We start from the raw sequence: 14233 nt of genomic DNA on the forward strand, positions 1-14233 counted from the left end.
TCTTGTGACTTCATGTGCGGCCGTAAATTGCCACTTCAGATTCTAGAACGTTTCCCTTAAAATCTGCAAAATGAGAAGCATTACAGCTGGTCTGTGCTGCTGGGGGCCTTAGAGGGGCTTCCCCGGGGGTGCTGTCTGGTGTGCAATGCCGTTCTCCCTCTGTCAGCGTCACCTCCTGCTCGCCTGCATAGCTGGTGGTGACGGTGACCACAATTGAAAACCGTCTTAAAGCTCCACATTTTCTCCAAACAGTCAGCCCTGCAGGGAGGAACAACATCCCTGTGGAAGCTGATTATAGGCCCAGCTCGGGTTACAGTGCACTGCCTCTCCTGGTTATAATCTAGCTTTCTTTTCTCAGGGCCTTTATTTTAAAGCCTTGGAAAGGGGATCATTCCACCAAGTGGAAATACATTTCAAAATAGTTCGTTGTCTAGGGCGCAGACACTAGCATTTTAGGAGTTCTTTTAAACGAGAGGATGAATAACCATCACTGGATTTCTCTCCTCACGCCCTCAACTCAACTCATGGTTGTGATTAAACCAGTGACATGCTGGTTGAGGATCTTTACTGATGAAAAATTCTTCTTATAAGATGATATAATTCCTCAGATACAATTACATTGTGGTCGAATTTTGTTCTCCCAATGTACTCATTTCCCAGAAAACTCTAACTATATTAACTTTTGTCCCAAACACCCGAACAGTAGAGGCTTCACTGCTCTTTTCTGTTGGATCCACTCTTTATGGTATAATGCTATGCTGGTCTATTTCAATTCGATTACAGGCTTCTTAAGAAAAAAAAGAGGATCGACTCCATGAGCACATGCTGCTGCTGGAGACAGTGGAGCAGCTCTGGGAGTTGTTTTGTGGATGTGCAGCTGTGTTATTTGTTGCTGAATTCTCTGTTGTTTCGTCCATTTGTTATCATATCATGGAGTTGTTTTCACGCTGTGTTTCTGTGTCATCAGTTCTCGTGACATCACAACCATTAATCCTTTTGTTAAGGCTATTTTATGGCCAAGTTCAATTTCATATCTCTCAACTAAGTATCTGGAGGGGAGCTGGAGCCAGCAAATTGGAACTGACGTGTGTGGCCGAATTCAAATCACGCCCTAGCTTGGAGACTGAACGGGGCCACTGGAGTTGACCATGAGGTTGACTGAGGGGGTGGAGGTCGGAGGGAGGTGAGGTCAGAAGAGAAAATCCGAGATGCTCATTGGATGAGAGGAACGCTTCTTGCTGCATGTTGAGTTGAGAGATATGTTGGTTCCATTTGTTTTGTGTCACTCATTTGTTGTGCTTTTTCTTTTGTCGTTCCACCCAGCGTTGCGAACCCACAACCTCACTGTGCTTCCTTCCCATAATTCTACCTTTGTATATACCAATGACTCTGCCTACTCAAATTTCTCTGCGACTGTAGGTGAGCACTTGTGTGTTTCTGTTCTGTGTTCTGTCGAGTTGGGATCTACAATGAATTTAAAGGCCAGTTCACTTTGTTCCTCCATAAATTCACTCATCTTGGCTAGAAAATGAGCAGATGTGCAAGAAAACCGCGAAGATCCAGGGTATTGAAATAACTACTTCGAGTTAGGTCTGAGGAAGTGTCACTGAGGCCAGTATGTTAGGGGGTGCAAATGAGCTTTCACGCCACCAGGATCTTCCAAACCAGCTGCTTCTTTCCAGAACAAAACACACAGAAGATGAGACACTTTCTAAAAATAGAAATTGTTTGGATTTTTAAATGGATTATATTCTTCAGGAGAGGAAAAGCATGCCCTTTGAATGGAAAGTTAAAGTTGATTTAAAAATACCTCATCAAAAATTTGATCTCTTACAAATATTAAAATCAGCGTTTCTTCTGTAGCTGGAATTTTTTGGTAATCATTAGAAGCTGTTTTATAAAACACACACTCTCAAGAGTCATGGTTAAATTATTATCTTATTTAATAACCCCCAGAGCCCATATGGTTCCTGTTTTCCCTACGTGGCTCAAAGCAAAAGGGACGGTAGCGATTGTGGCTGCTATCAGAGCAGCATAGAGAGTCATTTCAGATCACTTAGGTGACATTCCTTGATATTCTTTCAACACAGAACCTGATTGCTTCAACTGTGAAATGTTTGGCTTCCAAAATTAATTTTTCCAATCAAGCAATCTGGTTTAGGGGTTTATACAGCCTAACTCAATTATGCAACTGCTAGTTGTCCATTTAATTTTGTAATATATGGATTCCCCCAGCAATAAATGAGATAGAAAAAAAGTATGGAGTTTGCAAACAGTGAGGAGGCACACTGGAACCTTCGAGCCGGTTCTCCACATGGCTGTGGTTGCTGGACAACCCGAGCTGGCGTAGTGGTCAGGTCGGAGGACCCCATCAGCTCTTCTGCACACCTTCAGCTGGTGGAAGCCCCAGGCACGTGCCCACACGGCAGAGAAGGTATCTAGGCGACTTTGACCCCAGTTAACAATAAATTCCTAATCACTTTTGGTTTTTATAGTCTCCACTTATCAATTCTGTAAACCATTTACCTCACACTCACACCATCAGGTACATCTGCTATAGGAATAGAACAAAACAAAATGATGACAGAGTGTGTCCCAGCCAGGACTTGCCGCCCTCAGTCTTATCGCTGGCAGGCTCCTCTGGGACGATCTGAAACGTAACTCTGCATTTTCCTCCTAGAGTCTGAAAATAGATTCTTTTAAAATCGTGAGGGGCCGGCCCGGTGGCACAGCGGTTAATTTCGCATGTTCCGCTTCTCAGCGGCCCGGGGTTTGCCAGTTGGGATCCTGGGTGCGGACATGGCACCGCTTGGCATGCCATGCTGTGGTAGGCATCCCACATATAAAGTAGAGGAAGATGGGCACGAATGTTAGCTCAGGGCCAGGCTTCCTCAGCAAAAAAGAGGAGGATTGGCAATAGTCAGCTCAGGGCTAATCTTCCTCAAAAAAAAAAAAAAAAAATTCATGGGTCCCCATGTCTAGGATTCGGGGCTTTCAATTAAGACTCAAAAGGAGAGGGAGTTCAGCTGTAGTTTACATTCAAACTTGTATCCAGCTGTTTTGCTGGAAAGTTCAGTGTGAAGATGGCAGTGGGGAGGCCTCATGGAGCACGGAGACGGAATTAAAGCTTAGGACAGTAAGGGATTATAATCACATTGCTGCTGGTAACTCAACTGTTGGTAAATATAATAATTATGTTATCATTATAGTATTCTTCATATTATACAGTAATATAATACTAATTAATGATAAAATATTAATATGATAAAATATTAATTTAATATTTAACATTCACAACTTATACATTGCTTATAATTTAGTTAATAATTAAATATCAAATATAAATGTATTGTAAATATCAATAATACAGTGTATTTATATATAAGTTGTTTGTAAGTCTGGCATGTCTTTAGACTTTTAATCTCATAAGATTATTAACACACGATGCTGTCATTCTTCGTCCTCAGATATCGTAGAAGGAAAGGTCAACAAGGGCATTTACTTCAAAGAAGAGAAAGGAGTCACACTGCTGTATTACAGCCGGTACAACGCCTCCTGCCTCAGCAACCCCGCCCAGTGCGGCCCTGAGGGTGAGTGCGCGCCCGCTGGGGTTCTTTCCAATGCGTTTCGTTGTTGGCTGGCACCTGCTCCTCCGGCCCTGGCGGACGTGAATGTGAAGTTCTGCTCAGGTGCAGAATGCTTGTAAATGCCACCCATGGGTCTGAGGGCAGGCAAGAGATGGGATGCAGGCACCCAGCACCCTAACAGGAGACTTGCTCTGGAGACTAAGAATTAAAACACTGTCTTTGAGATCAAAATATTTAATCTCGTAAAGCAAAGTAAAAAAAAAAACCTCCCTAAAAAACAGACACAGCGCTGTCACATGGGACGTGGCCGGGGCTGTGGCGTGTGTGGGAAGTGAATTGATGGTGTGGCTCCTGCGCTGTTATTTCTGGCCGCGGGGTGTGGACGACGGGTCTGGGCAGGGCAGGCCTTTTAAGGCTGGCGCCACGGCTTTGCTTCCTTCGCGGCCCTTGAGCCTGGGGGTCGGTGGAGAGAGCTGCATTGGCAAGTGCTTTCCTCCTGTGCTTGGAATAAAACCATGGATGCAACAAATACATGCAAGAGACGAGTTAGGAATCTATTCCTTTTTTTTTTTTTTGCTGTGGAAAGTAACTTGCGCTCTAGTATCTGAACTTCAAACCGTGGACATCTGAGCCACATTTCAAAACTTTCTGGGAAATTGTACTCTGCTGTCCAAATCGGCCTCAAGCCTTCCAGTTCCATTATTGTAAGCAAAATTAAAAATTTTATTTCTAGGAAAAATAAAGAAGTTTAATGTAAGCCTTTCTGAAAGCTCAAAGGGGTTTTGGACATCCTTGAAAACATCATGGTGATGAATTCATTGTACACGACTCTGGGACTCAGGGACTAAATCCCAAAAAAATAAACAAAAGTTTTGCAAGCCGAAAACATGTGGGAGGGTACGTTTTGGACTTTGCGGAACCCAGAATTTTAAGAAATGGTTTTGAGGTCCAAAACCACGGCCAGGTTTATAAATCCGTCGTTTGAGCTGTTCCCGAGTTCAAGCAGTCCTGTAAACACACCAGACTTGTTTACTCCTCTAAATTAAAAACAAGCCCGCCTCAGCGGCAGGGACCGAGGGAACCCGGGGGCAGTGGGGCCCGGGCCTCGCCCTTCCCGCCTCGGCTCAGGGAGGCACGGGAGTCTCAGTGTGAGTTTCGCTTGAGACTCCGGGGATTGCTTCTCTTCCGAGGAAAGGTGTCTCCACAGTTCGGCTACGGACTGGAGTATATTTCATGTGGGATACGAATGGCGAAGGTCTCAGAGATGCCGAGGATTGGGGACTGTCCCGGATCACCAGCCTTTGGGGGTGACAGTGATGAGCCCAGTGGGGAAGCATGGCTATTGGAAATCAGAGCTATCAGAAAGTTCTGCCTGAACTCAGAGATCACAGCCTGGAGCCTCTGTGCTGCCTGGGCCTGCTGCTGTGCTTGGTTTGGCAGGCATCGAGTTAAAAATTTTCAATTAGCTACCAACATAGAAAAATAGAAACGTTTCCCATATAAGTAAGGATTTCTGGATTCTCTCAAGAAATCCGCCCCCCACATTGGGCGGAACAACAGTGGTGACCCCATCATAATGGACATTGACCCTTTGGGTCAGCATGGCCTTCTCCACCCTTTCAATCTAGAGCCAGTGGGACACAAGGCACTTTAACAGCTTGGGATCCCGGGTCAGACGGCCAGCATTCCAGTCCTTTCTATGGTGACCTTGGCCACCGCTTAAGCTCTGAGTCCACGTTCCTTATCTGTAACATGGGTCAATAAAAGTGCCTTCCTCGTGCAGTTGTTGTGAAGACTAAAAGAACTAATGTATTCCTGGCACGGGTTGGCCCAGCTATTGAGAGGCCACGTGGGTTGATAACCCCTGTGTGTGTCTCCACACTTCTCTTCTCTCACTGGGATATTGTCCTAAGGAGAATACCAGTTTGCCCGCTTTGAGACTGACCCTCTGACAGGGGCTGACCTGGTTGGACTAATCGTGATAATGACCCTCGATTGTTAAGGGCTTACTAGATGACAGTTGCTATCTAATCCCATTACGTGGATTAACTCACATCGTTCTCAGAAAAAACAAGACCGACAGCAGCTTAGGGCGGTGGAAAGAGCTGTGAACTTTGGCTTCATGGGAAGGTCTGTCCAGCATTTTCCAAATTAACATCCATGTCACACAGGAAGGGTGCGAGATGATTTCAGGGGCATGTGGAACAATTAAAAAATTAATGGTTCTGTTTTTATTTTAACACAAATAGCTCATCACAAATGTGTTTTCATAGATATTATTTAGGACAGGACTTCAGTAAGTGGTAAGCTTTAAAAATGGGTTGACTTAAAGACAGTGTTTCGTAATAATAATATAGGTGGTATTTATATATGATGAAAATTGTGAGGCATTAAAATGCAGGAAACGTTGAATTATCCTTCTTAGACACATTGATCTCCTCTACATTTTTTTTTTAGTGGTGATGGTGGACACAAACTTATAACCCATTATTAAAAAAATAAAACCAACATTTGAATAAAGAGAGAGATGCTCCCCACCCCCAGTCCAAAAGATCAACTGTTTTCGTATTTCTTAGCTCCAAATTCTCTTGTGGTCTCTGTTCATATTTTCAGCTGATTTTTTTTTTAAAGATTGGCACCTGAGCTAACTGTTGCCAATCTTATTTTTTTCCCCCCTGCTTTTTCTCCCCCAATCCCCTCAGCACATAGTGGTATATTTTAGTTGTGGGTCTTCCTAGTTGTGGCATGTGGGACGCTGCCTCAGCGTGGTCTGATGAGCGGTGCCGTGTCCACGCCCAGGATCCAAACCAGTGAAACCCTGGGCCGCTGAAGGTGGAGCGTGTGAACTTAACCACTCGGCCACGGGACCGGCCCCTCAGCTGATTTTTTAAAGAAAGAAATGTTTTAGGAGACAAAGTTGGACTTTGAGCTTTTCAAAAAGGAATAAAACATCTGAGCAATAGCTGTCTCCCTCTCAGTTCTCAGATAGAAAATGGAATCTTCTTTCTCTGCCAGACCACCCACTCCCAGCTCTTCCGCTGCCGTCTTTCCTTGCCCAGAGCTTTTCTCCACCTGCTTTTCCACCTTCCTTCATTTCCGTGAGCTGACTGTGGTTCTTGCCTTTTGGCAAATGGTTCCTTCTGGGGAAGCGTTCTCATGCACACTGGGTGCAAATGCAGGAAGCTTTTGAGCGAAAAAGGCTGTTTGGATGTCTGGCCATTCTTGAACATTAACACAATCAGTGTGCCTTAAATACCAAGATGTCTGTCCCTCAGCTCCCATGACCAGTGAGCACAAAGCGGGGAAACTCAAAGTAGGAAGGACCCCTCCCTGGAAAGTTCTAGCACCTTCTTCACTCACCTTGTAGACCGTGAGGGCTCAGCTCCAGTGTTACGTTTGCAAGGACGAGCTGCAGACCAGGGGAGTTCCTCTGTCTGCTCTCGAAGCTCCCTGCTCACTCCTCTCTGCACCGGCAGCATCAGTGAAAGGCCTGCGGGCATTGCCCGTCTTCCTTACTCAGCCTGTAGCTTCGCGAGGACAGGGACCACGTCTGTCCTGGTCATTGCTGTCGTTTCTGGGATGAAAATCAGCACTATAGATGCTCAATACGTATCTATTGAACCGATCCGTCTATCAAACTATCTTTCTGAAGCTTAAATCCCTTTGACTTCTTCTCCATCAAGAGTTTGATGAGGCACTCACCATTGCTAAAGGGGCCCATTCCATTTTTGCACTCCTTTGACGTTTAGAAAGTTATTTCTGATATTGGACTAAATTCTATTGTGAGTAACTCCCACCCATTACTTCTCATTCTGCTTCGGCTCGTCTTGGGAAGATAGGCTTCCTGTGTCACTCCCGCCTTTACCTTTCCTCCCTCGGTAAATGCGCTTCGTTGTTCCTCTCGTGCGTTGGAACTTCCACTGCCTATAGACTCCGAGAAGGCTCTGCAACAGCAGCTGGAAAATCTCACTGTTCACGTTCTCTTCCTCTCAGCTTTGATACGACTTTTTTACCCTTTACATTAGGTTACTAAATTCAAAAAGCTGTCAACAAAATGCTAACATATTTGCAGGATTGAGTTTCAGGATAGAAATTTCCAGAGGGGTCTGGCAGATACAGGCTGGGCATGGATCCAGCTGCTGTGTTCTTCCGATCTGGGGTTACGGGGACATTGGAAAGCATGGTGGAGCAGATGGCCTCAGAGAAGTATTCATTCAGCACACTCATTTTACAGATGGGGAAACTGAGGCCCAGAGGAGAGCAAGACATGTCTAGAGATACACAGTGACTTACTGCAGTGTGTCCCAGAGGATCATTTACGCACCGTGGGCAGCAGAGTCAGCTACAGAGATCACTGAAAACAGAAGTTCACGGGCTCCACCCCAGGACCTACTGACTCCAGATCTCCACGGGCGAGGCTGGGAATCTGTTTTTTTGGCAAGGCCTTCCAGGTGGTCTTCACGGACCGCATCTCAAAACTGGCCAGGGCTGACTCTGTCCCACAAATGGGTTTTGTTTGGGGGCGTTACGTTGGTTCTCTCAGTTTTTGTCCTTTCACCAGCTTTCTAACTTGTTTCAGTGGGATGAGTGGATCCAAACATCCTAGCTCACTACGTTTCCAGAAACAGAGCCTCTTATAGTATTTAAAGGGTCTTTTTCAAAGTTAATATCCAATTCATATGAGAAAATATCATCCCCCAAAATCTACACTTCTGACTTTTCTTAATAAAAAGGGAACCCAGCAATATTGCCTGCCCACAGGCAGCTGTTGGTTAGAGCCGAGGGGTGACTTCCCTTTGGAAAGGTCTGATAGTCGCCTTTCTGCAGTCTCCACCACTCTCTAGTGCCTCGCCTGCAGAGACTGAAGGCCAGTTGCCAGTCACCATGATGGCTTGCATTGTCCTCTCTTAAAGAGCAGTGAGAAGAGAAGCGGGAGCCATTTCTTATCCGCATGTCTTCTATCAGATGGGGCAATGACAGACAGTCCTGCTGCCCAGTATTTCAGGAGGAGGTAGGAGAGAGCCTTTTTGGGGGTGGGTGGAAATGAGTATTTGATATACAAAAGGCTTGATCTGCGAGAGGGTGTGTGTGTGCACGTTCCCTGCCTTCATGAAGCCGCGTGGCTGTGTCACTCAGGACGCGGTCTTCCTGGCTGGATGCGCTCTGAGTGCACTGCCTCTGTGGTCACACTGAAGTCTAGATACACTACCCCGTGTGTCTCTCCCATGCGTTTCATACATCACGTGTCTCCTACCATTTCCCACAGATATGGCTGAAGACGGAAATCCTCATCGCCCACCAGGGTCTTTTCTGTTACCCAGATTCTCCATCACTGTGACTTTCGGTTCTTCTTCCCTCCAGATTTCGCTCTTTGCTGTATCGTTTCTCCCACCTAATGTGATTGTCACTTCCTCATCTTCTAATCATGGAGCTGGATGTTAATGTTGAAGCTTCACCATCTCCACAGCTCGTCTTTGTCAAGTCGAAACCAGATGCTGTTAGAGAAGGCAGTTGGCTCTGGGCCATGGAGTTGATACCTTTTAACTTTTCTACTTTAAGAGTAAGGTCTACTTTATTGACAGTCGGCCCTACATAGCCCAACTTTGTGCTCCTCAATTGTTACGTGATTTTTAGGATGAATAAGAAAGTCTTTTGAGCCGTTCTCCTCGTGTTTTTCAGCTCCTGGCTCTGCACAATTTGACAACAGATGATAGTAGATCGCTTGGAAATTGTACCAAGGAAGCTTGTATAGCCAGACATAATTCTGTCCTCACTGTCCTAATGTGAGGACATTAAAATCGCGTGTCAGCCCCTTAACTCAACTTACGCAACACAGACTATCAGACAGCAGTGCAGGATGGTGTTTATGCCAAGGAATAAGTCCAAGGGTGGGTTATTTACTTTAATTGGTTCAGGTTGAGTGATGCAATTATCTAAATTTCCAATAATGGTAGGATGTTTTTTAAGACTAGCGATTCTTAAATTTTACTCATTTTTAAACCCCTTTTATAATTTTTTACCATATACCTTTACCACTTGAACTATTATAATACTCAGTATTTTTCTTTAAATTTTACCCACTTAGATTTAATCGAAAGGGAAACTTTCTGTCACTCCCATGAATCAAAGACCAATAATAATTCCCATAAGTAGGAGACACCTGTGTTATCGAATTCTCCCTGGGGATCATTGTCCCCCAAAGGCTAAATTTGAGATGTGGCATTTTTTTGTTAAAATGGGGATGAGCAGCTGCAGCTATGTATAAATGGACTTTCTGCTGTCACCGTCAGAAGAACTGAGACAATTGAGAACGGAAGAAGCTTCTCATATATGAGTTGTGTTAGAAAAAGGCACGTCCGTGTGCTAAAATTCTCCTGTAAAAGTGTCCAAGACCACAGGATGAGTTATCGACTCAAAAATTTGTGGGTAGAAACTGACCTATCAGCCAGTACTAGGCTGACACGCAGGAGTAGAGGTTACATTATAGTATCTGACAAAGTCAGAGTTTGGGACCTGAGGCAGCAACCTTGCTGGCTGGCTGCCACTAGGCATCTGGCACCTTTCTCTGTAGCCAGAACGCCTGCGTCTCCCACCCTCGCTTCGCTCCCCACTGAGTTCTTCTGAGGTCGCTTGCCAGGTGGCTGTCCCGCATCGAGGAGGCTCAGCTCAGAGCCTGCATGCTCGCTTCTCTTCTCCTGCCCAGCGCCCTACTGCGTGGAAAACCCCCTCAGAATCCTACAGTTGGGAGATTCCCTTGACATCCTCTACTCATTTTACAAATAAAGAAACCAAGGCCCCAATTCTGGGAAGCCTCTCTTAGCCAAAGCTGGGAGAACGCCTGACTTCCCTGACCGAGACATCCTGTGCAATTGGCAGTTGAAGCAGCCAGTTCAGATTAGAGGCCTGCCCGACCTAGCTGAGTCTCTTCTTTTCTTTCTAAAAGCCTTTTTACTTAGAGATAATTGTAGATTAGCGTGCAGTTGTGAAAAATAAGACGCAGAGATCCCACGTACCCTTTACCCAGTTTGCAGATGTGACTGAGTCAAGGATCTCGAGCGGGGAGAAAGCTGGATCATCTGTGTGGGGCCAGTGTCATCACGGGGGTCCTTGGCAGGGGGGTAGAAGGGCAGAGTCAGTTGCACACGGAGGAAGGGCTGCGAGCCAAAGAGCACAGAGCTTCTAGAAGCCGGAAAAGGGAAGGAGCAGATTCTCCCCAGAGCCTCCTGGGGGGTGCGGCCGCCACACCTCGAGGGAGCCGGTGCCTGCTCCCTTCAGAACCGTGGGAGAGGAGTTTGTGTGGGGGCACCGCCGTCCATCCGGGTGGGGACTCGTCACGGCTGCCAGGGGAAGCCAACGCTGAGGGGCAGGCCGGGCCTCCCCTTGAACCTCGACCGAGCCAGCGGCCACCGCGCCCGGCCCACGCCCACCACACGTGCCGACTTTTCTGCTTCTCTTTCTCCGGCCTCACCATATCTTGCCACAAAACTGACGTCGAGTCAGTTCCTTGAATCTGAGCATCACCCCATCTCCTTCCCATCTCAGTTCCAAAGTGACTGGCCCCGGGAAGCCTCTCCTGACCTCCAGGGCAGACGGCGCCCTGTCGCTCACTAACGGTCTCCTTCTTATCACAGTGTCGCTGCAGGACTCCTGTGTGACCGCTGCCCTGCCTGATAGTCCCAGTAGCCCAGGGACCTTGGGTCTCTTCACCTTTCTGTCTCCAGACCCTCGCTTATGGACTTTGATGCGTGCTAGCCACTAAGTAAACGTTTGTTGAACGAATGAATGAATGAATGAGGGTGTTGCTATGGACTGAATGTGGTGTCCCCCCAGACTCCTATTTTGAAACCCTCTCTCTGATGTGATGAGTTTATGTGGGGCCTTTGGGAGGTGGCGAGGATTAGATGAGGTCATGAGGGTGGGGCCCTGTGATGGGAGCGACGTCCTCGTAAGAGGAAGGGACAGGGGCTCTCTCTCTGTGTGTGCACATACCAAGGAAGGCCATGTGAGGACATAACCAGGAGGGGGGTTCTCACCGAGAGCCCGAGCAGGCCGGTGCCCTGACCACAGACTTCCAGGCTGAGAACTGTGAGAAATAAGGGTCGTTGTTCGGGCCACCAGGCTGCTTGTTCCATTACAGCAGCCTGAGCTGACCGGGATGGGTGTTAACCAAGCCCAAAACTTAGCCCTGAACTGAAACTGATGGCGCTGGTTTTGATGCCCTCAGTTTCCCATTCTAGAACCTTCTTGAGCCTGCTCTTTTGACTCTGGGTGATTCTCATGGGAACTTGCTTTCAGCTGGCTGTCGTGGTGGAAAGTTGTGGACAGGCTCGTCTCCTGTTGTCATCACGTTGCGGGTGGACACCTGTCCCACAGAGGCCTAGGGCTACGCCTGGCTGGAACCAGGCAGGTTTGTAAGCAGAAGAGGCTGGAGGGTCTGCTTGTTCTCCCTCCTGGATGCACATAGCCTCCCAGAACCCTCTACCCAGAGCAGGCAGGCAGGAGGGAGGGAGCCATGTGCACCTCCTTGTGGCGGCCTTTGTGGGGACTCAGGATCAGGAAGGGAACTCATCCTCTGGTGATCGCCCAATGACAGCTGGAGAGTTGTAAGCAACAGAAACTCAACTGGGCTTAAGCAAAAAGGGGAACTCCTGGCTGGTGGGCCTGAATGGCTTCAGGTAAGATTGTGTCTGGTTATCTACTGCCGTGCTACAAACACGTCCCAAACTCAGCAACGCACCGCGCAGTTAGTATGATCTTTCACAGCTCTCTGGGCTGGCTGGGCTGGCTGGGCAGTTCCTGCTGGGGCTCTCGGGCAGCTGCAGTACCAGCTGCCGAGCCTGGAGGCGTCTGAAGGCTCACCTGCGCAGGGTGCCCGAGCACCTTCAGGCACCGCTTGCTCCTCTGGCTGGTTCCTCTCTCCAGCGGCATAGCCTGGCCTTCGTCCACGTTGGCCTGGAGCTCCAAGGGGCAGACAGCAGGGGCGACTGGGCAGTAAGTGACTGCTCCTGCAACTCGGCCGGTGTCGCTTCTGCTCTGTCCTCTTGGTCAGGTCAGGCAGAGGGCAGCTGGAGGAGTGGGCCCTGGGTCTTGATGAAGATGGGCTAGGTCACGGCGTGAAAGTAGACAGGACGGGAGGTGCTGTGACTTCTTTGGAAAATACGGTCTGCCACAAGCTGGGCCCAGGTGCTCAGACGCTGTCATCGGAACTTTGTATGTCTCCGTTGCTCTGCCTCCATTCTCAAGAAGGCTTTCCAGGTGTGAGCGCAACGGTGGTCCAGAAGCTGCGGGTTGCCATTTTATCAGCTGAGCCTGGCCACCCCTGGACCGTCACTGTGATTCTGGTCGGGCCAGCCTGCGTTAGCCTGGGGTGAGTGGTCGGCCCCACCTAAACTCGAGGGAATGAGAGCGGGGTGGATGGTTCTCCCAAGGAACCTGGGGCTGCTGCTCCCGGGTGAGGGAGGATGGGTGGCTGGGCAGTGACAACACCTGCAGGTCGCCTCCTCTGACTTGCTCCTGCTCTGGTCCACTTTGAATCACAAACAGACAGGATGTGGTGCTGAGTCTGTGGCCTGGAAGAGCTGGTGGTCTGCTGGAAAGGTTCCCACCCACCCCTCCAGCTGCCTTCCCACCCACCACAGAGACAGGGAGGACCGTGCATCAACAAGGCTTCCTCGCTGGGCCCAGGTCTTTACAGTGCACTTTTTTCCTCCCTGGAATCCCTGCTGATCTTTCTTGGTCTAGTTCAGTGATGAGCCCTCTCCCAAACAACACTGTCTCAAGGAAAGGGCAGAATAGCACAGGGATTCCAGGTGCAGGCTCCAGAGCCAGGCTGCCTGGGTCAAATCCTGACTCTGTCACCAGCTGTGTGGCCTTGGACAAGTTACTTTACCTCTCTGTGCTTCCGTTTTCTCACCTGTAAAATGGGGAAAATAATGACACCTACCTCATAGGGTTGTTGGGAGGATTAAAAGAGTTAATACACGTAAAAGTCTTAGACTAGTCAATCTTGCTCATCGTAAGTTCTCACTAAATGCTAGGAATCATGCTTTTGTTTTTTATACAGTGTTCTTTATATAGTAAGGAAATTAATTTCTTAACTGTTAAATGTCTTATAAATATTTTTCTCCTGGATTGTCATTTGTCTTTTCACTTTGTTATGGTAAATTTTCTGCCTTGCAGAATTTTATAATATTTATGCACTCAAATTTATCCATCTTTTCCTGTGACATCTGGATATCTTTCTTTTCTTTTTTTGTCTTGTTGAGAAAAACTTTTCCTCACTTTATTTTTTGGATGAACTAGGATTTAATGCTCATAAGGAGAAAAACTGTCAAATCAATTTGTCAATATTGTGATTATTTTTTTCCTTCAGATTTTTTCTTCTTTGTATGAATGACCCCAAGAGCATGAAACAAAGTTCCTGCAAATGCTAATATTAGAAGGCTCGTTGCGAGTCGTTTAAGACTCTATGAAAATGTCAGCTGACATTTAAATATAAACTATTCCCCAGATGGAAGCAATTATTTTGCAGGTCGAATTAACAAAAATGAAAAGCTTGGCTTATAGGCACCACTGTTTGCCTTCGATCTACGCTTACCTAACACCAAATTGAAGGTTTTATTTTTATTTTTCTTCCTGAACAGAAA

The 14233-nt window shown here is 47.2% G+C and overlaps 1 protein-coding gene across 6 annotated transcripts in view; it reads left to right on the forward strand.

The window, feature by feature from the left end:
- ADGRD1 (adhesion G protein-coupled receptor D1) overlaps positions 1 to 14233 on the forward strand; it is a 172153-nt gene that overhangs the window by 39367 nt on the left and 118553 nt on the right. For 5 of the 6 annotated variants that reach the window (XM_070275547.1, XM_070275549.1, XM_001494181.6 and 2 more), the window contains one exon: positions 3468 to 3590. In XM_070275547.1, the coding sequence (XP_070131648.1) occupies positions 3468 to 3590 (123 nt within the window). Of the gene's footprint in view, positions 1 to 1323; positions 1420 to 3467; positions 3591 to 14233 lie in introns of all 6 variants that reach the window. The other variant, XM_023647350.2, reaches the window with a different exon arrangement.

This window comes from Equus caballus, chromosome 8 (genome assembly GCF_041296265.1).
Source record: "Equus caballus isolate H_3958 breed thoroughbred chromosome 8, TB-T2T, whole genome shotgun sequence".
NCBI classification, from domain to species: Eukaryota; Metazoa; Chordata; class Mammalia; order Perissodactyla; family Equidae; genus Equus; species Equus caballus.